The 24,642-nt window shown below is 54.1% G+C and overlaps 10 protein-coding genes across 10 annotated transcripts; 8 read left to right on the top strand and 2 right to left on the bottom strand.

The window, feature by feature from the left end:
• The first annotated feature begins 365 nt into the window (after positions 1-365).
• Positions 366-2,293, top strand: BO82DRAFT_177170 (tannase and feruloyl esterase). Its single transcript, XM_025630389.1, has 4 exons — positions 366-398; positions 454-502; positions 554-1,506; positions 1,571-2,293. Exons 2-4 carry the CDS (start codon positions 500-502, stop codon positions 1,887-1,889), a joined length of 1,275 nt encoding a protein of 424 aa, XP_025487823.1. The 5' UTR covers positions 366-398; positions 454-499; the 3' UTR covers positions 1,890-2,293.
• A 403-nt stretch (positions 2,294-2,696) lies between these two features.
• On the top strand, positions 2,697-5,723 carry BO82DRAFT_368383 (uncharacterized protein; the record flags this gene model as incomplete). The annotated part of the gene is made up of 6 exons (XM_025637117.1): positions 2,697-2,809; positions 2,876-3,205; positions 3,273-4,197; positions 4,258-4,550; positions 4,688-4,816; positions 4,871-5,723. The coding sequence occupies 6 exons, from the start codon at positions 2,697-2,699 to the stop codon at positions 5,721-5,723; spliced, it is 2,643 nt and encodes an 880-aa protein (XP_025487822.1).
• Positions 5,724-7,576: 1,853 nt separating this feature from the next.
• BO82DRAFT_435724 (uncharacterized protein) lies at positions 7,577-8,338 on the top strand. Its single transcript, XM_025641053.1, has one exon. The coding sequence runs from the start codon at positions 7,616-7,618 to the stop codon at positions 8,144-8,146; it is 531 nt and encodes a 176-aa protein (XP_025487821.1). The 5' UTR covers positions 7,577-7,615; the 3' UTR covers positions 8,147-8,338.
• Positions 8,339-9,695: 1,357 nt separating this feature from the next.
• BO82DRAFT_358127 (alpha/beta fold hydrolase) lies at positions 9,696-10,864 on the bottom strand. The gene has a single exon (XM_025636199.1). It carries the CDS (start codon positions 10,749-10,751, stop codon positions 9,801-9,803), a length of 951 nt encoding a protein of 316 aa, XP_025487820.1. The 5' UTR covers positions 10,752-10,864; the 3' UTR covers positions 9,696-9,800.
• On the top strand, positions 10,803-11,777 carry BO82DRAFT_406048 (uncharacterized protein; the record flags this gene model as incomplete). Its single annotated transcript, XM_025639541.1, has 2 exons — positions 10,803-10,841; positions 11,541-11,777. The coding sequence occupies 2 exons, from the start codon at positions 10,803-10,805 to the stop codon at positions 11,775-11,777; spliced, it is 276 nt and encodes a 91-aa protein (XP_025487819.1).
• Positions 11,778-16,298: 4,521 nt separating this feature from the next.
• On the top strand, positions 16,299-17,850 carry BO82DRAFT_344621 (uncharacterized protein). Its single transcript, XM_025633671.1, has 5 exons — positions 16,299-16,561; positions 16,616-16,732; positions 16,797-16,987; positions 17,050-17,253; positions 17,318-17,850. Exons 1-5 carry the CDS (start codon positions 16,412-16,414, stop codon positions 17,760-17,762), a joined length of 1,107 nt encoding a protein of 368 aa, XP_025487818.1. The 5' UTR covers positions 16,299-16,411; the 3' UTR covers positions 17,763-17,850.
• Positions 17,851-18,661: 811 nt separating this feature from the next.
• BO82DRAFT_358122 (uncharacterized protein) lies at positions 18,662-19,740 on the top strand. The gene has a single exon (XM_025636198.1). The coding sequence runs from the start codon at positions 18,832-18,834 to the stop codon at positions 19,603-19,605; it is 774 nt and encodes a 257-aa protein (XP_025487817.1). The 5' UTR covers positions 18,662-18,831; the 3' UTR covers positions 19,606-19,740.
• Positions 19,741-19,803: 63 nt separating this feature from the next.
• On the top strand, positions 19,804-20,579 carry BO82DRAFT_358121 (uncharacterized protein). The gene has a single exon (XM_025636197.1). The coding sequence runs from the start codon at positions 19,937-19,939 to the stop codon at positions 20,357-20,359; it is 423 nt and encodes a 140-aa protein (XP_025487816.1). The 5' UTR covers positions 19,804-19,936; the 3' UTR covers positions 20,360-20,579.
• Positions 20,580-20,929: 350 nt separating this feature from the next.
• On the top strand, positions 20,930-21,465 carry BO82DRAFT_423408 (FMN-dependent alpha-hydroxy acid dehydrogenase). Its single transcript, XM_025640241.1, has 2 exons — positions 20,930-21,006; positions 21,058-21,465. Exon 2 carries the CDS (start codon positions 21,163-21,165, stop codon positions 21,418-21,420), a length of 258 nt encoding a protein of 85 aa, XP_025487815.1. The 5' UTR covers positions 20,930-21,006; positions 21,058-21,162; the 3' UTR covers positions 21,421-21,465.
• A 939-nt stretch (positions 21,466-22,404) lies between these two features.
• Positions 22,405-24,409, bottom strand: BO82DRAFT_319366 (MFS general substrate transporter). The gene is made up of 5 exons (XM_025632676.1): positions 24,094-24,409; positions 23,908-24,042; positions 23,677-23,846; positions 22,554-23,624; positions 22,405-22,486 (listed from the first exon to the last, which is right to left on the bottom strand). The coding sequence occupies exons 1-5, from the start codon at positions 24,296-24,298 to the stop codon at positions 22,454-22,456; spliced, it is 1,614 nt and encodes a 537-aa protein (XP_025487814.1). The 5' UTR covers positions 24,299-24,409; the 3' UTR covers positions 22,405-22,453.
• Positions 24,410-24,642: the final 233 nt, after the last annotated feature.

The raw sequence follows: 24,642 nt of genomic DNA, 5'->3' as shown, positions 1-24,642 counted from the left end.
ACATGAGAAACACAAAAGCGCTTCTTCAAGCCCGCATACGGAATGGAATTCCTCCACAAAAGCACGGGCAGCATACTCACAATGGGCCCCTTTCGTTATCTCTCCCACCTGGCTCTGACCGGCGCGTTATTTGGCCTGGCTGAGAGCAAATTGGCCTGTACACCCGAGCCATTCTCGAAATACCTATCCTCTGCTGGTCACGAAAATGCCACGGTCTTGCAGGCGTTCCACCTCGCCAAAGGCGACATCTTTGAGGTCCCGGTCAGTGACATCGCGTATCCGCAGTCGCCGACCGAGTTACCCGAGCTCTGTGTCGTGCAGATTAATGTGACCTCAAGTGCTACTTCAGCGTATACATTTGGACTCTTCTTGCCTACCGAGTGGAATGACAGATTCTTGTAGGTTTCAGGCAAACCAATTCCTCGGGTTGTTGCTCACAAGAATCAAAAACAGGGCGGTCGGCAATGGAGGATTTGCGGGCGGCATCAACTGAGTCGATATGGTCGGTTATGTTTATACCCTCAGAGCTCTCGACAAAGGCTGACTGAAGCAGGGTGTCGGCGCGCGGTATGGATTCGCTACCATGTCCACCGACACAGGACACAACAGCATCTCCTCAGACGGCCGGTGGGCGTACCACGAACCCGAACGGCTGATCGACTGGGGCTACCGCGCCATGCATGGGTCGGTGGTCCTGGCCAAAGAACTGACGGAGCAGTTCTACGGCGATGCCCTGAAGTACAACTACTACAGCGGTTGCTCGACCGGTGGAAGACAGGGACTGCGGTCCGTAGAATTATACCCCGACGACTTCGACGGCGTCATCGCCGGCTCTCCCGCGTGGTGGACGTCGCACCTGCAGCCCTGGACCGTGAAGATTGGGACCTACAACGCCGACCCCGCCACTCAAATCCCGGCGAGCCTATTCAGCGTGATCGGGGCTGAGATTATCAAGCAGTGTGATGCCCAGGACGGACTGTCCGACGGGATTGTGTCCGCCCCACAACAGTGCAATCTGCGCTTGGAGACGCTCCTCTGTCAAGGCACCAACACCACCGCGTGTCTGAGTCCGGCGCAGCTTCAGACCCTGCGCCTCATCTACAGCGACTACGTCGACGTAAACCAGACCTTTGTCTTTCCCCATCTGCTGCCGGGCAGTGAGGCGCAGTGGAGCGTGCTAGTCAACAACGGGACCGCGAATGGTCTCGGAATTGATTACGTGCGGTACTTCCTCGGCAAGGGGAAGCAGTGGCAGCAGGACCAGTTTGATTACAGCATCATCCAGCTTGCGGATCGACTGGACCCCGGCAATGCGACCGCAGACGATTTCGACATCTCGCCCTTTCAGCAGAAGGGCGGAAGGTTGCTCATGTACCACGGGATGGCGGACGGGTTGATCCCGACGGATAGCAGTCTCCACTACTACAACAAGGTCACCGAGGAGCTGGTTCCTAAGGGAATCGACCTGGACTCTTTCTATCGGTTTTTCTATGTTCCTGGGATGCAGTAAGTCACCCCTTATATGAATCCGATCAAGAGAATGAGTCTTCAGTACTGATGGATTATGAAGACACTGCTCGGGCACGCCGGATAGCATGCATGCCCCTTGGTATTTTGCGGGCCCTAACCAGGCTCCTACACTCTCGTCGAGTCTGCACAGCGTCCCTCAGTACCAGGATGCGCAGCACGATATCCTGCTAGCCCTAATGAGTTGGGTAGAGAACGGCACGTCGCCCGAGCCGTTGATCGCCACGACCTGGCAGAATGACACGACCCAGGACGCAGTGTATCGTCAGCGGCCATTGTGTTTCTACCCGCAAAAAGCTGCGTACACGGGCAAGGGGGATGCAGATGAGGCGGAGAACTGGGAGTGTCGGTTACAGTACTAGAGGAGCTTGGGTTAAGGCTTGCACTTATTTGTTCTTGTTCAATGCTGATCATCTGCCAATTTGTCCGGTGCCCTGCAAAACCAGGCCTGGTAGAGAAGCGGTTATTATCCCCAGTCCGGTTAGATCCCGTGTTACAACCGTAGGAAACTTTACGCGCCCGCTTGGAGCTTCTCCAACTCATCCGTTCTCTCATTTGTAGCCCTAGACGACAGCAGTTAGAGCCACCACTTTCCACACCACAAGACATCATCGTGCCTCATCATTGGCACCATCCTGCACGCTTCCACCAAGCATCTCATCAGAAAGCCACATGCGCAAGTGCAAGATCATATAGCATCCTCTCCCTTCTCCCTCCGCGATGTCACCCTGTGATCTCTCAAGTGGGGCATCTCGTCTAGACGACCCAGGAGAGAAATGCCACCCCCGCACTACCAGCTGCAAAAACCAGCCACCCCACGGGGAGATTGACTAATCACTAAGACCGTCAGAAGGGAAGGCCGTGGCTAGCCGCTCCATAATAGATTCAACCCCTCAAATCGTGCGTTTTAGGGAGGGGAAACTTTAAACGCTTACTCTACCCCCGCGTAAAATGGCCTGACCACATCGTGGTCAGTAAAGTCCATGCGTCATGTTCATCGCTGGATCTGGGGTTGTCTGTGCGGCTTCCCCAGACCGCAACTGTGGGGGATGCTTCCGTTCCCGAAGCATAAAACCCCTGTGACTGCCGCAGTCGCAGACGCAGATGCTCTTGCTACCTCTTATCAATCTGGTCGGTCGCATCCGCTGTGAACATACTTGCCGCTGGTCATGCGCTCGTCGAACATTGAAGGCCGTGGGGAGTGGGAGGATCCCATACCAGACACGCGATGGAGCATCATCCGGAACAACCCTAAGCTCATGGCCATTGCCTTCTTTGCCTCGTGAGCCACCACCACCCCTATCTAAGTGATTCCGAGATGGCAAGACACTGACACGTGGTCTCCTAGATTTGGTGGATTCGAATATGGCTACCAGCAGGGTGTCCTGGGCCAGTCCCTCGTCATGTACCGCTTTAAAGACAACTTCCCAACGGTGGTCGCCTCGTCCAGCGCCACGGGGTGGCTGACCTCCGTGCTGCAACTGGGGGGCGTTGTGGGCTCGCTCTCGGCGGGAATCCTGGGCGAGGTCTTCTCGCGCAAGTACACCATGTTCTCGGCCTGCTGCTGGGTGGTACTGGGCAGCTACCTCTACTGCGGTGCGACCTACCACAACCCCGCCCTGCTGTATGCGGGCCGCTTCTTCACGGGGCTGGGCGTCGGGACCTTCAGTGGTGTCGGGTGAGTGGTCATTTCTGCTATCAAACAACTTGTCCCACCAGCTAACGTGCAACCATTTCGACCACAGACCGCTCTACAACGCCGAATTGTCCTCTCCCCAACTCCGCGGCTTCATGGTCTCCTTCTACCAGTTCGCTACCATCCTCGGAATCATGCTCTCGTTCTGGTGCGGCTACGGCAGCAACAATATCGGGGGCACGGGGGAACACCAATCCGACCTGGCCTGGCGTCTCCCCTCGATCATCCAGGGCATCCCTGCGGCATGCCTGGCTCTGGGCATCTGGTGGTTGCCATTCTCACCGCGCTGGCTCGTGAAGCAGGGTCGCGATGATGAAGCCCGACGAACGCTGTCCTACCTCCGCAAGCTCCCCGCCGATCACCCCGCGGTGGAGCACGAATACAAGGAAATCAAGGCTGAGTGTCTCTTCGAGCAGCGGGCGTTCGCGCGGACCTTTCCGCATCTCGCCGAGCGCGAGAAGCAGAGCGTCCTGGCGCGCGAGTTCGCGCAGTACTACAACATCGTGCGCACCTGGGACAATTTCAAACGCGTCGCCATGGCGTGGCTCGTCATGTTCTTTCAGCAATGGTCAGGAATCGACGCCATCATTTACTACGCGTCGAATGTCTTTCAAAGTCTGGGCCTGACGAGCGGCACCTCAGCGCTGCTGGCAACTGGCGTCACGGGGGTGGTTTTCTTCGTTTGCACCATCCCCGCCATGCTGGTCATCGACCGCGTTGGCCGCAAGCCCATGCTCCTGCTGGGGTCCACGGTCATGTTCATCGCCATGATTATTGCCGGAGTGATTGTCGCCAAGTTCCGGCACGACTGGCCGGGCCACCCGGCTGCGGGCTGGACGGCGGTGGCATTCATCTGGGTGTATGTGGGTGCGTTCGGGGCGACCTGGGGCCCGGCGTCGTGGACTCTGGTCTCGGAGATCTTTCCTCTCTCCATCCGTGCCAAGGGGGCATCATTCGGAGCGTCAAGTAACTGGGTACGTTCCTCCTCTTCACTCATTCTGATCGATAGACGGTTTATGCTGACCAGAGGGTAGCTCAACAATTTTGCGGTCGCGTTCTTCGTCCCGCCCATGCTCTCCGCCTGGGCCTGGGGCACGTATATCTTCTTCGCCGTCTTCCTGGCCGCCGGCATTGTCTGGGTGTGGTTCTGCCTCCCCGAGACCAAGGGCGCAACACTGGAGGACATGGATCGGGTGTTTAACAGTCGGACGGGCGAGCAGGATGCCATTCTGCTGGCGCAGGCGCGTAGCGATGTGGGTCTGGACCAGCTGGATCACGCCACGGTGGTCGAGAAGCTGGGCAGCATGTATATCGAGGAGGAGAAGTCGTCCGTCCGTCAGGAGGAAAGGGCATGAGCATAGCTGGGCGATGCTTGGGGTCATGTGTCGCGCAGTTACGTCTATCACAATTAAGTTGGCTTGTACCTGCTCCAATGCATTTTATCCAAACTATAACTTGAAGAAGGGCAATAGCAGCGGACGCTCCGCGGATGGTCCGCGGGAACTCGGAACATTCAGCACGTGGCCTCACAGTGTTCGAGAAGGTCGGCGTGCTCGGCGACGCGGGCGCATCGCTCCTCATCCAGCCAAATGGGTTAGCCACGCTACCTCTCTAATCAAAATTCACACCATACTAACAATCTCCCAGCATGAAGGTCCTCGGTCTCATAAGCATGACTGAGTCCCTCGAACAGGACTTTCAACCGCTGCGCGGATTCTGGCACGGCACGCCCGACGGCCAAGCCCTCGCGTTTTCGACCCTGGCCGCGGAATTCAAAACGCGCTACGGCTTTTCAGCGGTCGGCATCCGACGCTCTGAGCTGAATCTCCGCCTCAAGAACCTGCTCCTGGATCAGGGAATCGAAGTCCGCGAGGGGTGGGAATTGCTCCGCATCAAGGAGCAGGAGGGGTCCGTCACGGCCAGATTCACCAACGGGCAGTCGGCGACCGGCTCGTTCCTCGTGGGATGCGATGGCATCAAGGCTGCTTCGCGGGGGGAGATCCTCCGAACCTGCCACGACAGCGAGGAGGGCCCTCCGATGTTCACGGGCTTGACCCAGACCGCGGGCATCTCGGCCACCCCGGCGACTCTGCAAGACCGCGCAGGGCAGATGAGCAACTGGTACGGTGAGGGCATCCATGTCATCGCGTATCCGGTCTCCAAGACGCATACCTCCTGGGCGGTGACACTACCGGACGCGAATGAGCAGCCGGAAACATGGAGGCTGTCCGGTGCGGAGGACCTCGCGGCACGGCGCGGCGAACTGCGGGCTCAACTGGCGGGATTCGAGCCCGCAGTCTTGCAGCTTGTGACAGATGCGGAGCGTCTGATCAAGTACGGCTTGTTCGATCGGAAGGAGTTGACGGCGGACCAGTGGCACTCTTCGCGGTGCGTGTTGGTGGGCGATGCTGCGCATCCCACAAGTCCGCATATCGGCCAGGGAGCTAATCAGGCACTGTACGTATGGGCTAAGGATCAAATGAGGACTCAGTCAGGCTGACAAGTTGCACCCAGGGAGGACTGCTATCACCTTTCACATCTTCTCCCAGACCTCCAACAAAGCTCGACGTCTGATGCGAAGACCATTCAACTGGGTGATGTGGACCTGGTCGAGATATTCCGAACCTTCGCACAGCGCCGTCAACCACGAACATCAACATTGGTAAAAGAGGCGCGACGGCAGGGCGAGCAGCGGGTGGTGGTGGGCGGGCCGGCCAGATGTCGCGAACGGAATGCTGGCATTGCGGCGGCATGGAAGGATCCGGCCGCGTTGACGGCGAACTTCGACCGGTTGCTACAGGGACCCTTCAAGTGACGGTCAATATGGCATTTTCTTCGGCCGACTCGCCTTTCGCTGCTTCACCGTCGAATTCTCGTCGAGAATGGTGGCTGGGCTACCTCCTGAGCAATCAGGTATGTTTCGCAGCTTCCTTGCGTATTGCGTATTGAGTGTCCGGCGCAACCCTCAACGGGCGAGGAAGCCAGTAGCGCTGGTGAGGGAATGTTACTCACAAGATCGAAGCTGAGCCTTGGAGGGTGTGTCCTGTATATGCTCGTCATGAGTCATGAAGAGCCCGGGATTATCTCTGCTGTAACGGTCCATGTCAGTGAGGGTATTCCGTTCTCTCCAATCATACACGTGTCTAAACCTCCGCGCATACTTTGCTCGAGTAGATCTCATAACGATCCCTTGCTGACATCATTGAAGCAATCCTGATTAGGAAAGAGATACAGTCATGCGCTCATGATATGAACGATGGCTCTTTCAAGGTGGTTGGAATGGCCGCAACCGGTATAGATCCAAGGGATCCATGATGATAGAGCCGATATGATAAGTTGCGAGAACAATGAACCAGCGTGGTGGTCATCTCTCGCCCTTTGCATCTTCCCGGCCGAGTGGTCTGGTACTGTGGTAATTTACCGGATGACACCTGTTTTCGATGCAACCTTGGGGCCACGCCGCTAGCAAGCTTAGCTGTAGATCCTCAGTTCGACGCTGAAAAACATAGTAATCCCTCTATACCACGATCTAGACCGGCCGGAGTTGAAGGAAGAGATGCTCTAGTCCTGTCGAAAACATCACCTCTTCAATCTGCTCAATACAGTACCACGCTTTACAGAACTTTACTAACTACGTCATCCACTTGACGACCCTTTCAGGGAGCCTTGATAGACAGGGAGGAAACTACAAGATACCGTATGATTGGTGATATTGATATCCGGATGCGCTGCGCTTAGATGCACGAATACATGTTGATCCTTAATCGAGCTCTCACAATCGGGACACAGACGCAGTCTATAGCGTGTAAATCACATCAATGAGTTGGTGTTATGTCTCTCAGGGAGAAGATCGTGGAGAGGAGGTCAAGCTCAAATGTTCCGAAATGCCCAAGATAGAGCTTAAAAACTGGACAATCTTGAGGCAAGCTCTCACTCCAGCCCAGGAAATTCCAACCGAGACATACAAAGCAAGAGTGTTGAAAGCCTGTAAAGGTACTGTTGACCACGGGATTGATTCCGAAATGGCGCTTCCCGCCGGCCCAATCGCGAAGTTCGGCAAACTCGTTGCAGTGGACAGAACGGAGATTGAATGTTCTCAAGCGATCGCCAACAGGGTGGAAAGTTACCTCAACACTCCGCAGGACAGGCCGCTCTCCATCGGAGTCTTCGGGGCGCCTGGGTCTGGCAAGTCATTTGGAATTAAGCAGATCATCCAAACGATCACCAAAAGAGTCAGCCCTAATGAGCCCAAGAGATACCCTGTTCTCGACTACAACGTGTCGCAGTTTTTGAATTACTCGGATCTTTTGGTCGCCTTGCAGACCGTCCGGGACGAAACGGTTTCAGGGAGGATTCCGATAGCTTGCTTCGATGGGTTCGATACCACTTTGAATGAATGAGGAACTTGGGTGGCTCAAATTCTTTCTTGCGCCCATGCAGGATGGGAGATTCTCCGAGCAAGGCCATAGCCGACCAATTGGTCAGGCTATTTTTATATTCATCGGGGGTACGGCATCCTCGTTCAAGGAATTCCAGGACGACACAATTCAACTCATCCCCGCCGGAACAACTAGCCCCTCGATGCCTGCTCCAGACACCCAGTCGCAGAGAGATCGTTACAAGGACGTGGAGGATGCTAAGGCTGGAAAAGCGGCTAGAGCTGTCAAAAAGCCTGATTTTATTAGTCGACTGGGGCTGCATCTTGACGTACAAGCATACGACAAGCCTCATAGAACTACTGACCTGACTTATATGCTTCGACGAGCAATCTTCATTCGTGCCAAGTCGGAAGAAGAAGCCAAGAAACGCGGCGAAGGTGTTCGTGGTGTGGATACGTCTGTGCTACGTGGTCTGCTGAAGGTAAACACCTATAAGCATGGCGCGTTCAATCGAAACTATCCTCAAGGGAAGTGCAAAGGGTAACCTCGATCGCGACGCGCTTCCTCCTGACGATCAGTTGAGTTTACATTTGGGAGATGTGGTGCAGTTCAGGCATATAATTGACGAACACCACACGGCGCAACCCTCCGAGCCGAAGTCCTCCAAGCCGCCATTTGAGAAGAGTAGCACCTTCCTGGATTACTATCCAAATAATCAAGAATTTGCAACTTGAGGAAAAAAGAAAGAAGGTGGATGTAGGCTTTCGATAACTCATTGATAGGCAATATGAAACAAGTTTCTTGATCTGTTTATCACTCAGAGTTAAGTAAGCTTTTTATTTATAAACTTACTTGGTGAATAACTCTAAATTATATAGCTGATTGGATAGTAGATAGCTCTATGAACAATCTCTCTTACTTACGCTCAAATAAAGCTAAAGTCGATTACTAAATAGGTGGTAGGCTAGGATGTATCTTTTACCTCTGGTAAAATAAGCTTTCTTTCTCTTTACTTGATGTAGACTATATCTTCCGTTTCCTCTCATTAGATCTCCTTTTTTTCTTAGTAGATTTAACCCCTCTAGTAGCTTTCGCCTATAAAATCGAGGCTGTTGAGGACATTCTTGCGGAGGTCAGGTCGACATCCACGAGGCGGTCAGGCGGGATATATGTAAGTATGAAGAATGGAAGGACAAGAGGTATGCGCCAAATAGCAGGCTTGACACAAATTCGGGGAAACCGGAAAGCTGTTTCCATCAGACAATGCACCTATCCTGTCCTGTCCCTGTTACAGGACTGCTCTCTAGTTGCGCATCCAGCCCAGTGGCGCCGGGCTAGTTCGCTCGTGGCCACTGCATAAAAGCCCACCTGGCGAGGGTGGGGCGACAACGTTGATCGATCCCAATTGCCACCAAGACCCTGCATCCTGTCCACACATGCTGGTCAGGGCGTCCTGGGTGCTGGCTGCCGAAGGTGGGGTATCACAAGCCTAATCTCTTCAAGCACAAGCCTTTCGTGCCTCTGACGAGCTAGTGCGAACACTGGAGGCTGAATTGATTACGTTGAGAATTATACAGGGTCTGTGTGTCTAAGCGTCCTCGATACGAGCATATATGAATGGGTCTACTATAGTTTATTTGTCTCCACTCGGTCTCCAGATTAACCAGCCACGGTCGCGCACAGGTACCCTACACAACTCGTGATAGTATCGCAGAGTTGAAGCCAATGAAAATGGCACAGACAGCCCCCCTGAGACCTGCCAAATGGCCCCATGTGCCCTGCAGCCTTGCTTGTATAACGGTCCATGACTCACTGGACGATGGGCACTGATGGCAGGAAATTGTGGATTAGGCCGCCGGATAAGCGCTAGGACGATAAGAAGCGGTAAGACTTAAGGATGCGCTAAGGAATAAGCACTAGGGCGAAATTTAGGATGACCGGGGCTTGTAGCCTTGGTCTTAGCCCACTCAGCCCAAGCACGGAGCTCGAGTGGTATCTACCACCCCATTCTGTGTATTGAATGGGTAGGATCAGATGCTTACCGACTGCTCATACTGGATTTCGTTACTATGAACGGGAAACCATTAGTCTGGCATGAAACATACAATGGTGAACCACACTTGAGAACAACAATAAGAAAACATGGGGTGGATTATCAATGCTTATAATTTGAATCGCTATAGCAATCAAATCAAAACCTACAGCACCTTCTCCAGTAACTCATTCAGTTCCTGGACCACAAACTCGGGGTTATCCTTCTGCACAAAGTGACCCGCATTCGGTGCGATCAAAGGGCCCTTGCTGTACTCGGGCTCGGTGATCTTGACCAACCCCTCGTTGTAGCGGTGCCAGTACGGGTTGACGAAACGGTTCGTGACCGGCTTGGGCGGGCCCATCTTCGCCGACTCCTCCGCAAAAGCATCGAAATCGTGGCCCACGACCGTTACATAAGGTCCGTGGCCTTCAGGGCCTTGCAGCTGTGGCCCGTCACTGGCAGGAAGCAGCTCGCGCAGATTCCGCCGGCTGAGACCCTCCTTGCTGCCGACGTCGGGGTGAAAGACGCGGCGGACGCCGGCCCGCACGGCGCGGATGGCCTCGGCGGGGATCGGGGCGATGCTAGCCGGGTCGAAATCCGAGGCGTCCGGGTCAGGGAAGATGGAAATGAAGTCGGAGTTGGCGAGGACGCTGTCCAGCAGCAATAACGCGGCGACGCTGCCGGGGTAATTTTGCGCGTAGAGCCGGGCCAGCGCGCAGCCGATCGAGTTTCCTACCAGCACGAGCGAGACGGAGTCCACATCGACGACGCCTAGCTTGTCGGCGGTGATCTGCACGAGCAGCTGGCGGAGATCCTGCACGGCGGCCAGGCAGTCGTGGCCGTGGGTGGGATCCTCGGCGCCGGCGTCAGTGGGATCGCGGTCGTTTGTCTGGCCTTGACCGAAGCGGTCGTAAGTCAGGAAGGCTGGGCTGCTGCCTTGACGGAGGGATTTCAATTGCGCGATGACAGGCTGCCAAAAGGCTTGTGGAAGGCCGAGCCCATTCACAAAGACCACCAGGACGGGCTTGGTGGATGCTCCCTCGGGGGTTTGGAAGGTATAAGCCAGTTGCGCCGAGGGTTTGGTGGTGAGGGCGAGAAATTCTACGTCGGCCATTTTGAGAGGAAAGACTTTTCCTTTAGTAGTGACAGAAGGTGTAGAAGCAAAATGACCCGAGGAGAATCAGACGCGAGGAACAATGAGAATGTAAGCCTACTCAGAGAATCTTTTTGTTTATTTTCGTGTGCCTGGTGATTAAATGAGAACTGAGGGGATTTATAGCCGTTGTTCGTATCGGTGAGGCTGAAGTGGGGGCGCGCAAAAGGAGGGATGCTGACGGCTGATGCTAACAGACGAACTGACCACTTGTTTTGCACAACCACTTTACTAGCTCATATTAAGCTATTCCTTCGTTTCCTTTCCTAGTTCCTAACGCCAGGCAGTCCCACGATGCTTACATCGTGAGGCGGTAATTTTTAAAATGTTGAGGCAGCGGGCAGACCAACCCAAGGAGATTAGGGTTGATTACCAGGGCATCGTGCAGCTCAGCTCAACGCGAATGCGACAAAACAGCCAACAAATACAAGTTGACCTATTAACAAACATCCAGACGCGGACACGATGGATGACCCGATGGAGTAGATACAAGGAGACCTGTCGATCCAACCGCAAGGTACAACGCCGCGCCAACGACTCGGAAACCTGCGCAATCGCCTCGAGTTGTGAAGTCTTGAGCCTGTGTTCCTTGTTAAAGAAATTCCTAGCCTTTGGCTCATGTAATGCCCAGCGCCAGGGGTTTTGTCAATTACATCTTTCGATCGGTTTTGTGTTCGTTCGGCGGCTCCGTGGATAGAAGACACCCTGATGATACACCATCGACCGCGATCCTATCTGAGCGACGTGCAGAACGGACCGACCAAGCTCGGCATTGTTTGGGACACGCTTCTCCTGGAAATGCGCTATAAAGGCAATAAGAAAGAGACCATGCATCTGGCTACCTCCATCATTGCGGCGGAGAGCGACAATGGGCGCATGACCCTTAACAAGTTCCTCATGCCCATGATCAGCCACCCGAAGGTCATCACGATGGCTCGCGCGCAAAGGGATATGGAGAACTTGTGCGTGGTAGCAGCTGGTCTGTAGCCCGGAGCATGAGCGCCTCCTCCAAGAGATACGGGCACAGTGGGTAACGTGTTTTTTGGTGGAATATAATGGGTTCGATCGATTGTTATGGTGGCAAAGCTTGCATGTGGATATCTGCATCGCATCACTTCCTCGGGATCAAATCAACCTAAGAAACTGTACCTATTGGGCCTTTACATCAATGTGGCTTTGCTTGACACAACCTAGGCTCAAGTTGCTAGGACCCCATATCATTGTATGGTTCAAGTATAGGTTAGAAAAAAAAAAAAGAAAAGAAAAGACTTGAAGCTCGGGACGTTTAGACGTGTTGCAGTGTCCGTGCCACAAAGGTGCCGAAAAGGTTGACATCGTACCTGAAACATTGCTCCCAAAGGATCAGGACAGGAATGATAGAATCTTTACACTTTGCATCACGGTCATTCAGTTGAATAGTACTAGCCTCGGAGGAAAGAGTTCATTTAAAGCGAGATGCGAGGTATCATCCGCAATGCAAAGCTGCGTTCCAGCTAGTACCCGGCAAGCTCAAGACTTCTGCCATGCGTCGATTTAATTTCTCTTGCCCTGCTTTCAGTCACATCAAGGCGACGAATGTTGTTGATTGACTCCAGAGTCGCAATCAATAAGGCAAAGCTTCTGATCTGAAGCTGATCAGTCTTTTCGAATGACCAAGAGTCAAACGGCGAGCACTTAGCCGGCTAGAGCCCACAGCAACATGGCGCGTCCTTGTGAAACCCCAAGCCCTCAAGTCCTTATTCCCCTCACTGACCATTTTGTGTCAGCTGTATCAAAGTCACCGGAAACGAAGTACAGTCATTGTCAATGAGTTGAGCATGGTTCCACCAGGCTGCCTCTTTTACACAACGCTGGGGTTTCTAACCGTTCGGCAGGACCAGATGGGCGATTGGGCTCGCCAAATCAAGCCGAACTGCCCGAAGAGAAAGTTGTGCGAGCGTCGGTTGCAAGGGCATTAGCAGGCGAAATTGCTACCAGCACTGTACATGCATTATTTGCAGCGTACGCTCATCAAGCCTCTGTTGCGAACGTTCAAGCTCTCGTTATGTGGCCACCGGCTAGAACCGCAGTTGACAACAAGACCCGACCCAACCGCAACGGTCGCATTTGTCGAGCAGACATGTCGCACGACCAGGACGCGAATTCGTGTATTAAGCGAACAAGGGCAACAATATCCCAGACGATATCCAAGGAAAACATGATCAAATGCAGTCGAGGAGCGCTCCCCCCCCCTAATGTCGGACCCTTCACATCTTCCGTCACCCCCACTCAACCGAGTAACCGAGGGCTATCCGCTTGATTCTCGTTGAGTTCCTGTTCGCCGTCCGAGATGAGGATGTACGCTCTAAAATAAGCGGAGGGTGAACGTTGAACGGTGAGTGGGTGCAAGCCTGGAGGAAATTTGCAGATCCCCGTTGAGGGCAGGCAGCGTCCATCCTTGCCCTGCCTGGGAAAATATCCGAGGATCGGCAACTTTCCCTGGTGAGTCGTGACTGTTTGCCGGCCAGCGGGTCCACTCTCTCAACGCCCGGTCCTCGCGCGTTTGAGCCCGACTCATCACGACGCAGCCCTCAGCGCCCGATTACGCATTACGGATAGTCATCGGAGAGATTCAGAGCAAGGAATTGTTTTCCTGTAGACGGATATGCCAGGGGCTGTTGTCGCGGGGCGTCGGAAATAGGAGACTGGGACTGTTCAAGAGTGAGTAAGGCGTTGGTTGTTCTAGTGGGCTCAGCATGCTACACGTATAGTGTCGTTTGCTGACCTTGGAAATATGCTGGTCCACTAGATACGGAAAACTGAATTCCGTTGGCGGTTTGTTGCACAGCTCCGTTGGTCAACAAAGTCCTCCAGACTCGAGGACTTGTTCACTGGTGGGTTGCAGCAGGCGCGGCAGGCCCGCGGAGATGTCATCGTCCGAGCAGTTGAGGGGATCAGCGCCAAGGGGTAAAGACCGTAAAGAACATGCATAATAGATAGCGCCTCTGCATAAATAGTCATATACGTGCACAACCTCAGTCAGTCGAGTAAATGTGACCGAGTCAACGAAGTGAGCGACTGAGGGGGAAAGTCCTGTCCCCAGAATACCACAGCAAGTCGAAATACTCATATCGGTGTCCTCTCTCAGGGCTTGGCCGAGTCACTTGACCTCATTGACCTCAATGCCCAGAATCCAGAATCTGTCCACGTGAACTGGACTGTATACCCAGTCGTCTAAACCTCCAAATCGCTGACCGAATATTCTTGTCTAAGTCTCCCAAGATCTTGGAGCCCCGGTAAAGATAGGAGTAAGGTTTGCGCGCCACCATTCCCACGGTCCAGCAGTGGCTGCAGCTGCAGCTATTGTCTTCACCCGGACCAGATCGGTCTTCTGCACAGCCAACAAGCCCATAATTCTAATACCTTACTAGAAAGTTCTGCAGAAGGTTTGATCTGTGGCTCGGCTGCTGCCGGTGCGCTTGTCAGGAGCAGGAGGAATCACTCATCATGATACATGTCTTCCATCGCCGGGATTGTCCACATGTTACAACCTAGTGATTCAAGCATCTGCTCTCTGCGCAGGACAAATTGATTGCTTCTATTTATATGTTCCTCTCTGGGTGTTATCAGTGCAGACGGTGCTTAGAGATCTACCCGTCCATGCGACCGAACAATATCTATTCATGGTATGGTTGTTTCAATAGACGTCTTGTGAGTTTGCCGCGCGAAGAATTAAGAAGATAGGCGAAAGTATGCTAGTGTCGAAGAGGATTGCCGGCAAATCGTTAGAATTCTCTCCATATCTCGGAAGGCGTTCCGTTAAGGTTTCTGAATGACATGGCAGAGCGAAAGCCATCAAAGTCTAGCCTACACAGTATTCTGTGCCGACGGAGCATAAGTAATCCCTGATTTATTCCACTGAGTCATCCTCGCATGCTCATGAGTGGCAACTTGTTGGTCATATCCGACCTGCCACGCCGATCTGGGCCATCACCAGAATGGCATCATCCCGTGGTCATGACTAGGCTGGCTATGCTTGTAGACTAATATCAAGCCCTCTCTACACCCCTGAACCACACTCGTCGCGTCGCTCGTGGTGGCAAGCACACTAGGCTCCCCCTGCAGCGAAAGTCGTGGCTAGTGTGGCGTGCTAACGACGCGAAGGAATGTCCTCCCCGAGATCGACGACCAAGGAAGCCGGCGTTGCGGCCAGGGGGGGAAGTATTCTTAGCACAGCAAATTTTGACGGAGTGATGTTTCAAAGTACTAGAAACACTTACAGCTACAGCTACAGCTGCATATCTAGCAGCCAGCTAATGGCACGAACCAGAATTTAATCTATTTGGTTTACGATAACCTCGCTGCGGCGAACTTCCGTTGTGGGAGGGTTCGCAGGCGGGCGCGCCCGACGGGGGTGGCAACTGGCAAGCTGGCGGCCTGGCTTGCGCTCGGTCGCATGCGGTGGAGATGGGCGGCCTAGCCCACCATACAACTGCAACCGTGCTAGCTTAAACCGGATTAACATTGGGAAGGTGAGAAAGAATTGCCTGACAGCGAGTCATGACAGGCCGAGAAAAGCCGATGGTGGTGTTTCGAATGGGCTACTTGGCCTAGTTTGGCCCAGCACGGCATACTCCGTAGACATGGCCCCCATGAGTGGGGATTCCCAGGCATGTTTATTTTCCATTTTGGTCAATTTTCCCCGGTCCTAGGGGACCCGGGAGTTTGGTTCTCTTTCCAGAATCCCATGCATGCATGCATGCGACCAAGGAAATTTCCCCTTGGGGGTTATTGGCACTAACTGCAGACACGAGGCTGGGCAGGCTGGGGAGCTGGTTCTCGGACTACTGAGTACTAGTAGAATGCGGATTGTTATCTCGCTTGGAGAGAATAACTTGGCAAGCAATGATTACCGTGAAAGAGTTTCCTCCCCGCCCATAATCATTGCCATTGAACTGCCAAATAAGGATTTAGGATTTACCGAACAGTGGTGAAAGTTCTAGACTGCCGCGAAGAGAATTTGCCTGGCGGGCAATGATGATGTTCTCTAGGGTTAGGGTGGGGGGTAACATGACTCGTCCTGATTTGTCGCGGATGGGATCCGTCCGCTGAAAGCAAATCAGAGGCGCCGCTTCTTCTCTCTGACACTGGTTGGGGTGGAGAGTCTAAGTGGATGACTACGACTCTGTTGACGAAAGTCCGCTCGCGTTGACAGCCTAAACTGGCGATCTCTTAGGGTTTTTCTCTGCGGAGAGGGACTCCAGGGGAGACAGACTCGTATTCCGACGTGCCGTGGAGCACTGGAGGGGAAGCCGACTGTCACGATTCACAAACCCACCCCTCGTCTCGTGGCCCGTCCGATTGCCTCAAAGGGGCAATGATGTGGGCAGTCTAACCTCGACTTTTGTTAGGGTTGTAGGCCTGCAATCAAAAAGGCTTCCCGCTGCAAGGACCCTTCTAATTGAGTTAATCAACTTATTATATCCTTACTATCACCCCACCCATGTCCACATTTCCCCCCCCCCCTCTGCCCACCACCCCCATGTTGACTTGAATTTGAGCTTTGTATCTCCCCCAATGTGTCCTTGACAGCACCAACACAGGGCTGACCTTCGACCTTATTCCGCGACGACTTCAACTTCATGGCCATCTACGCCGATGCGGCCCCGTCGGTGGCCGGCAGTGTCATTATGTTGACAACCCTAGCACTGCTGACTTATGGAGCCCGAGTATACTGCCGGTTGACCCGGAAGTCATGGGGGATGGAAGACTGGATCATGTCCGTCGCCTTGGTAGGTTGCCTGCCCCTTGGGACTTGGAACCTGAGCTAATCCGTTCGATGAAAGGTACCGTTCGCTGTGCTGGTAGCAGGTTGTGTAGGGGGTGCATTCAACGGGATTGGAATTCATCAATGGCGGTTGGCGGAGCCGGAAAACGTGCAATATTCGGCCGCTGGAAAGAAGGTATGGAGCTCCGCTGACATGATTGGAGTCAAGTCAGGCAATTGGACGCTAACGAGCTCTCTAGTTCTTCCTCATCTTCGAGGTCGGCTACTGCTCTGCCATTATCCCGATCAAACTGAGTATCAGCTGGATGTTGATCCGAGTCGCGGAGGGCCGCAAGGCTTACCTCTACATTCAGTATGTGGTCATTGCGACGTTTGTGACCATGAACATCATCGCATTGATCTTCATTCTAATCAACTGCATCCCTGTCAAGTATGTGCTCGTGTTCTTTGCTTATTGGATTTAATGGGGCAAGGAGACTGACCGCGCCGCAGTGCCGCCTGGGATGACGAAGCCCTAAAGAACGGAGGACACTGCCAACCGTCCTACGTCCTCGCCGATGTGTACTACGCCTGCACGGCTGTGAACATTTTGACCGACTGGGTGACGGCTTTACTGCCCGTGCCCCTCCTCTGGAATGTCCAGATCAACCGCAACACCAAGATCTCGATCGTCGGCTTGATGGGTCTGGGTATCTTGTACGTACACCGCTCTCTGTCCTTCACCGCACGCACAACCATTTAACTCACTCTTCTTGTGTAGTGCCTCGCTATCTGCCTGCGTCCGTCTCAAGTACACCGTCGCGCTCACCTCGCAATCGGACTACCTCTTCGGCGTGGCCAACGTGGTGATCTGGGGGTTCGCGGAGAACGCACTGGGAATGATTGTCGGCAACGTCGCCACCCTCCGGCCTCTGTTCCGCATCCTTCGCGATCGCAAGACCTCCGATTACAACAACTATAACCGCTCCCCGGGCTACGGCCACAGTTCGCATCACACTGGCGGGGGCGGGGGCGTGTTCTCGCGCACCTACGAGCTGGCCGAGCACGGAAAGAACCCCAACCACGTCACCACGAGCACCGTCGCAGAGCACGGCCGTCGCAGCTTCAGCGATGGCGACAGTGAGAGGCAAATCCTCGAGGGTGGGCAGAGTCCCGGTGAGGCCGACATTGTCGTCAGCCGGCAGGTGATCGTGGCTTACGACTGAGCATTATGGGTTGGGTTGGAGTTGAGGGTTTGGCAAGGGCGGCTTTCTGACTTAATCGATCGTTTTAATCTAATCTCCTTACGTCTTCATAATCACACAAAAAGAGATGTGGTGGTGTGTAGGGTGTAGGTTGGCCGATGCGTCTTGCGCTTGCCTACCTGTCAACGGATGCTTATACGAGCAGAAAACATCTAAGAATTACTACTAGGTAGTCAAGCTACTGCAGGTCTGATCACATGCATCTCATTCGCCAGGTTCAAGACTCTGTTCGCACATATTTGCCATCGGAAACGTCCTGACCACTGCCAAACCGAGCTTGATCATGAGGTTTCTGCTATGGGTCGTCACTCGGCCCGAGCAGTGAAACATTGCCACCAACGATCACTAATCGGCTTGCCAGCCATGTCAATCTTCAGCTGAGTGCTCCAGACCGCAGACTTTCACTGTCTACGCTCACTCTCCGAGACATGCTTACTGAGTCGAGCATAGTCAGCCCTAAACAGGGCTGGTGCTCCTCCGCCACTACGCTAGGTCAGGAATGGTCACATGACTAGCGTCCAGAGGTATTTGTCAGGCATCAGCCCTGCATGCTTAGTTCTTATGAATACGAGTCCCTAGCTCAATAGCCTCAGGGTCCCTGGAACTAGGGCAGGGTCCTATGATTACTGATCGTGAGGTTGCAGAAAATGCCTCAGAGATGATTGCTTACTTCGGGTATCGAAAGGCTGGGCTATGCAGCACGTTGATATATGATTGGCGGATACGTTGGTTTGGGCAGGGGCTCACAATAGCTTCAAGTCAACTGATTGTACGGCTAATCCTAGATCAGGCGAGATCCGAATGCAATAATTATGGGGTGGGTTTTAGTGAAAATGGTCATATCTGGGATAGCAATCGTTCTACTCTCGAAGATCTAAGCAAAGGCCGACCCGGAGCTATAAATTCAGGCATCAATTCTCTACATTGAGTAGGTAACATTGACTTCAGAGCTTCTTACCTCTCTGGTTCATATTGTTCATATCTACCCCTGACTCACTTTACTGTCACCCTCCAGTATCCAGCCGAAGGAATGCCTCAAAACCTTTTTGTCCGCGCTCTCAGTGCCGCAGTCATCGCCCTAGCTCTTGGGATTACTCCCGCTCAATGCGGCGAGACGGACGATCTCTTCCTGGAACTGGACGTCAACCAAGTCGCCGACGGCACCGCGGGCTCGTGGATTCGCGCCCCATGGGGGGAGTCGTACGTCTCCGCCATTCAGGAAGGTCGGTATGGCGACGCCGTCTGGGCGCGCTACCACATGGACGGCCGCGCTGAGGGAGGCATCATCGCCGAGGACAACAGCACCGTGACGGAGGAACTCCTCGAGGACGCCCGGGGCTACCGGTTGGCCACCCCGGAGCTCTTCGCGCAGGTCGCCGCACGCTACAACGCCACGAGCGCGGCCGACGAGCACCCGGAACTGGTCGAACTCATCGGGAGCGTTCTGACCGAAGACCTGGCCACCCTCGCCGCGCGGGAGACCTACTCAACCAGCTGTAGTGGGGACTACCTGGCCTTGCGATCGAACTGCAACACTGTGCTGGAGTTCATGAGTCAGGATCAGAGTTATACCGGAAACGTACGCCAGCTCGACTGGGCCGGCGATTGCTTCTTCCGCGTCGGACCCCCTGGCAGCGCCCCTGGGGTGACCTGGTATCAGGCCCATGCGGTCGGCAAACTCATCTACAACGACTGCCAGCGCACAAAGCCGTGCTGCTCGAACTACTATGTGTCCGGGTACTCGCCGAAGAATAGCGGGCACAAGAAGCTGTGCTTGAGTTCGAAGTCGACGGGTTGTTCATGAGGTATCACTCAGTACATGTATTAAGGTAGATTTATGTGGAGGAGCTGTGATTGGAGAAGTATACTGATGATGTATGATGATACCTGCACGTACTGTACGTACCGAATTAGGCCAAGGCGGTCAATCACATGGTGGTCTATCTATATATACCTTGCCTATCTCTTAGTCTGGACCTTCCATTCACTTTCTCTTTCTTATCATCCTTGCCGTAGCCGAGGCTCTATACCTCGTACGATCGACCCACTCACCAACCCACCCCTTCCCAACATGTTCATTTGAAAATACAAGCAACCCCTCAACAGGTTCAATATCCACCGCCAAGCCCAAAAATATGCCACCAACCACCTCAAAAGACTCCCCCGAGCCTCTCTTCCTGGACCACTCCATCGCTTCCGTCCGTGATTCGAGCATTCGAATGCCCCGCGTCGAACCCTGGGCGACCGAGTACTGCACCGCCATCGAAGAGCATCGATATGGTGACGCAATCTGGGCCCGGTACCACATGGACGGACGAGCCACGAACGAAGGATACACCAACACCCGCATGAAGGACGACGGCACCATCGAGCACGATCACGTGGCGGTCTACGATCTGATCATGGAAGACGCCCGCGACTATGCCCGTGAGAGTCCAGAGCCTTTCCGGCAGGCGCTGGCAATGTACAGCCACACTGATTCGATGGATAATCGGAAGGATATTCTGGACGGGTTGATGAAGATTGGGGCTGGTTCGGGGGCTGCAGCTTTGCATTAAGGTTCTCCGGAGAATACATCTTGATTTAGATGACAGGAATACGTGCATCGCTGCTTGTTTTGGGCTAAGTTGTAGATCGTCGAAGAGAGATTTTCACAGTGGCTAAGAAAGGGATGTGAGTCTTACGTGAAGGGCTGACCTGCTGTCTATATATCAATTATTCTGAGGTCATGTTCAAGTGCTGCAGAGAAACAACTATAGACTGTATTTAGTGCTCCGGATTTACACTCAGCCTAGCATGGTTCAGGTTTTGGTGATATTATCCCTAGTCGAGTCTGAGGTCAGAGTACTATCCAGTGCTTGAGTGAACAAATATCGTAGATGTATAGACAGCTTACTCGCCGAACAAGGAAAGAATGACATTGTGTGAATGGTTAGTCCACAATCCCTGGAAAAGGTCTGTCCAACCCAGCTGCTGCTCACCCCGCAGCTCGTGTAGCTTGGAAGGCCATCTCAAATACCGACCTTTTCACATTACAAAGACCTTCGACAACGCGACAGCCATCTCAACAATCAACCATGACGCCCCATCTACCATACCCCTCCCCCCAAGATGCTATCTATTGCAGACTTCGAGCGAGAAGCCACGAAGAACTTCCCAAACCTTACGCCGAATTCTTCAACGAGGGCGCCACCGACATGACCACGTCAGTAGCCTTCCCTCCCAAACGCAACTCCCACTTAAAATAAGACCACAGCATACGCGAGAATATCACTGCCTACGTGCGCTACCGGATCCGTCCGCGCGTGCTAGTCAAGGTCTCCGAAATTGACACCTCGGCCGTGTGCTCTTCGGCCCCAAGATGGCCGCTCCGCTGGGATTTGCGCCGACGACGCTGCACAATCTCGTCCATCCGGACGGCGAGATCGCCACATCCCGTGCAGCTGCACATATGGGAGTTGCTATGGTAGTCTCGAGTTACGCGTCCACCACGCTCGAGGAGATCTTCGCTCAGGGACCTGGGGAGAATCCGTATGCGATTCAGGTGGGGATTGCGAAGGAGAGGGGGTATACAGTGCAGTTGATCAAGAAGGCTGAGGATAGTCATTCTCTACAATAATACTTTCGAGATGAGGTATCCAGCCGTCTGATGCTCCGGCATTGCTGCCGGCTTTAAGGCCATCTTCCTGACTGTCGACTACCCCATTCTCGGAATTCGATACAACGAGCTGCGCAACGAGCTCGCTCTTTCCGCGGAATCACGTACCCGAACATATCTGATAAGCCATTGGGCCGGGTGCCTATATGAGGGTTAGCTGTAAGCGATCTCAACTCGATCGTCATCTTGCAGAAGTGTTGTAAATCTGGATGACAGGAGCATTATGCAGGCCAGGAGGGGGTGGAGTTGGCGGTGCAGATTCTGCTGCATGAGTTGCGGGTGACGATGGCGTTGGCGGGGTGAGATTGCCTCCCTAAGTCATTTTGATCTAAGCAGAAATTGTGGGCTATGCTGATGTCGACAATATGTGTCAGAATATCAGCGAGATCTCACGCGCACACCTGGCTGTTGTTGATTCAATGGAGGTGCTTTGTAGACTCTAGTCTGAGCCCTAGCTAGAGCAGTACTTTCTGAGCAATACATGATGTCTCTTATATAGCCTGTTTGCGATTGTTCGGGCCTCTCAATCCTAATCGCCATCCAATTTGAGATAGGGAAGCGAGTTCCCAAACAAGTTCAGGGAGTCAAGTATTTTCTTGTGGTTAAATACTGATCAAGATGCATAGCACACCGGAGCGAGAGAGCACAGTCTGGGGTACAGTACATCGGGAATGTGGGGGATGCCAGACTGCGTGCTCAAACCCCAGAACAAATCTCAACCGATCTCGCCCGAGGGCGTCGGCCACAGTGGGTCTCGGTCAGCCCCGAAGTTGGCTCGGTGCGGGGGACGGGAACCCTAGAGCTGATCGGCGACCCCCGAGAGCAAGATTGCAACTGTGCATATGATCACCAAAGAAACTATTCTTGACGAAGATATCGTATGACTACTACTACCCCACCAGTACCATAGTAAGGATATATCAAGTCAGAGCTCAATTGTAAAGCATTACAAGCGTTTGACTATGACCGCACGACTACCAGCGACTCCCCTGACTCACTTCTCCTTCTCACTCATGCGCTTTCGCCACTGTTCAGTGCACGTTAGCCCACCCCCAAACCAAGTACAATCGAGGGAATAGAAAGGGCAGACAAACCTTAGGGTTAAAGAAGTATACCGGTACGCCAAGCAGCAAGACTCCGCCGACCACACCCGCCAGAATCCCCATCGCTGCCGGGTAGCTATACTTGGCGACCATGGGATTTAACCCGTAACTCACTCCGAAGCTGATCAAATTCTTCGTGCCCACGACCGTCACCAGCGCCGGGCCAGGGTTCTTGGGCCACGCCTCCGTGGCGAAGGAGGTCGTGCGGATAAGCACCGAGACGAAGGCGACCTGGAACAGCGTCCAGCCCATGAACGGTCCGCCCCAGGTGGCGTTGCCATCCGCCGTGAAACCATACAGAATGAGCGATGCGACAGCCAGCAAACCCGGAGCGATCAGCAGGAGCAGATGATGCTCGGGCTGATGCACGCCGCCCGCGCGCTTGGCGGCCCAGACGATGAACCGGTCGCCGAAGATGCCCGCGTACAGCATTCCACCCAATCCGCCAAACACGCCGCCCAAATTGATCAGCCCGATCGCCGATGCACTCCAGCCGTAATTGTACTGAAGCACTGTGTTGTACGTGAGGGATACGCCCACCGACGCCCCGAGCACGACGGAGGCCAGTAGCGTCGCGTACAGCACACCGGGCGAGCTAAAGCTCTCGACCATCTGCCACCAGGTCTTGAGAGCCGTCCGCATGGGGTGTGCGGATACGCCCGGCCACGGGCTGAGCATTTGGCGATAGGACTTCTTGGCTGGAGGGTGCACACCGGCCCCCGGAGCGGTGGTCTCGCCCTGAGCGGCGAGCCAGGCGCGGGCTTCCTCCTCGCCCATAACTCGCGTCACGCCGTATTCATCGGTGATGACGGCTTGGTTCTGCAGGAAGATCGCCCCGCGCTGATACCGGGTCTCGAAGCAGCCGAAGACCACGAGGACCAAGCCGACGCCGACGGTGAGGACGAAAACCCAGTAGAACCAGCGCCAGCCGAGGGCGGCCACTTCGTAGGAACTTCCCAACGTCAGCAGACTGGTGATGATGTTCTGGGAGGCCCAGTAGATGCCGTAGATGGTGCCGCGTTGGTGGACGAAGGTCAGTTCGGCGAGCATCAGGGGGAGAAGCTGGCTGGGTCAGTGAGGTTGTTGCGATGGCTCGGAGAAAGGATGAACGTACAGACTCCGTGGCGCCTGTGGTAAAACCCATCAGGATACGGAAGCCCAAGTGCTGGCCCCAGTTCTGCGACAGGGCGCATCCAATGAGCGAGCCGAGTAGGACGACAGTGGTGATGAGCATGATCGGTCGTCGGCCGCACACGAGGGCGAGAGGAAGGATAATGTAGTTTCCTGGTCCAGTCAGCTTACACTTGCGTACATATTGGCAAGAGAACAGTAACTGAAGTCTTACCCACGCCCACGAACAGGGAAGGGAAGGTCGACAGCCAGACTACTTGGTTGGTGGTGCGGCCTTCTGCCCCGTACAGCTGGAAGAAGACATCGAGGACCGAACCCAACCCTCCCACCACCGACAGCGACATGATGGCTGCATTCATTAGCAAAGAACAGCCTCCGCAATAGCCATGTGAGCACTTACAAAACCAACAGCAACATACGATGATGGCAGTCTTCTCCCAAACTGCAAAGTTCAAGGGGTCATTGGGGTCATCGCTGGGCACCGGCAGACGTTGAATGCGGCCTGTCTCGTCCACCAGAACCGGATCTGCGGGCTCCGGTTTCTCGACTTTCTCCACAAAGTCAACGTGCACCTTCTCGAGGTCTTTGTCTAGTAAGTCGGTCATGATGGGCGTGGGACATGAACGGAGGAAACATGACTGCAAAGGTGCAAGTAAGGCCGGGTTTTAACACTCCCAATGCCGGATGCTCCTCCACTCTGCCGACGCGATGGAGCTAGCCCTACTCTTTGGGGGCGGGGGAAGAAGCTATATTCATATGGAGACTCAAGAGGATCCGCCAGTCAGGGAGCCATGATGGCGCTCGGGGAGCGCACAGGGGGCGCCGAGTCGGCAAGCCCCGAGCGGTCTTCGGGGGACTAGTCTACGTTCGGCGGAAATGGCATTGCCACCCCCACACTCTGGGGTTAACCGAGTCCACGTGCCACCCCTCTCCTCGTTTCCATCCAGTG

Source organism: Aspergillus uvarum (assembly GCF_003184745.1).
Source record: "Aspergillus uvarum CBS 121591 unplaced genomic scaffold BO82scaffold_66, whole genome shotgun sequence".
In the NCBI taxonomy this organism is placed as follows: domain Eukaryota; kingdom Fungi; phylum Ascomycota; class Eurotiomycetes; order Eurotiales; family Aspergillaceae; genus Aspergillus; species Aspergillus uvarum.
This window is presented reverse-complemented; position numbering and strand designations above follow the sequence as displayed.

Excerpts from the sequence above, each read along its gene's own strand:
- BO82DRAFT_177170 (XM_025630389.1), top strand. Across the intron at positions 1,507-1,570 it reads TTCTATGTTCCTGGGATGCA|ACACTGCTCGGGCACGCCGG; the intron begins GTAAGTCACCCC and ends TGGATTATGAAG.
- BO82DRAFT_435724 (XM_025641053.1), top strand. The coding sequence starts at position 7,616 with ATGAATGAGGAACTTGGGTGGCTCAAATTCTTTCTTGCGCCCATGCAG.
- BO82DRAFT_358127 (XM_025636199.1), bottom strand. The coding sequence starts at position 10,751 with ATGGCCGACGTAGAATTTCTCGCCCTCACCACCAAACCCTCGGCGCAA.
- BO82DRAFT_344621 (XM_025633671.1), top strand. The coding sequence starts at position 16,412 with ATGGCCATCTACGCCGATGCGGCCCCGTCGGTGGCCGGCAGTGTCATT. Across the intron at positions 16,733-16,796 it reads ATTCGGCCGCTGGAAAGAAG|TTCTTCCTCATCTTCGAGGT; the intron begins GTATGGAGCTCC and ends CGAGCTCTCTAG. Across the intron at positions 17,254-17,317 it reads TTGATGGGTCTGGGTATCTT|TGCCTCGCTATCTGCCTGCG; the intron begins GTACGTACACCG and ends CTTCTTGTGTAG.
- BO82DRAFT_358122 (XM_025636198.1), top strand. The coding sequence starts at position 18,832 with ATGCCTCAAAACCTTTTTGTCCGCGCTCTCAGTGCCGCAGTCATCGCC.
- BO82DRAFT_358121 (XM_025636197.1), top strand. The coding sequence starts at position 19,937 with ATGCCACCAACCACCTCAAAAGACTCCCCCGAGCCTCTCTTCCTGGAC.
- BO82DRAFT_423408 (XM_025640241.1), top strand. The coding sequence starts at position 21,163 with ATGGCCGCTCCGCTGGGATTTGCGCCGACGACGCTGCACAATCTCGTC.
- BO82DRAFT_319366 (XM_025632676.1), bottom strand. The coding sequence starts at position 24,298 with ATGACCGACTTACTAGACAAAGACCTCGAGAAGGTGCACGTTGACTTT. Across the intron at positions 23,625-23,676 it reads CCACAGGCGCCACGGAGTCT|CTTCTCCCCCTGATGCTCGC; the intron begins GTACGTTCATCC and ends TGACCCAGCCAG. Across the intron at positions 22,487-22,553 it reads TATACTTCTTTAACCCTAAG|TGGCGAAAGCGCATGAGTGA; the intron begins GTTTGTCTGCCC and ends TGCACTGAACAG.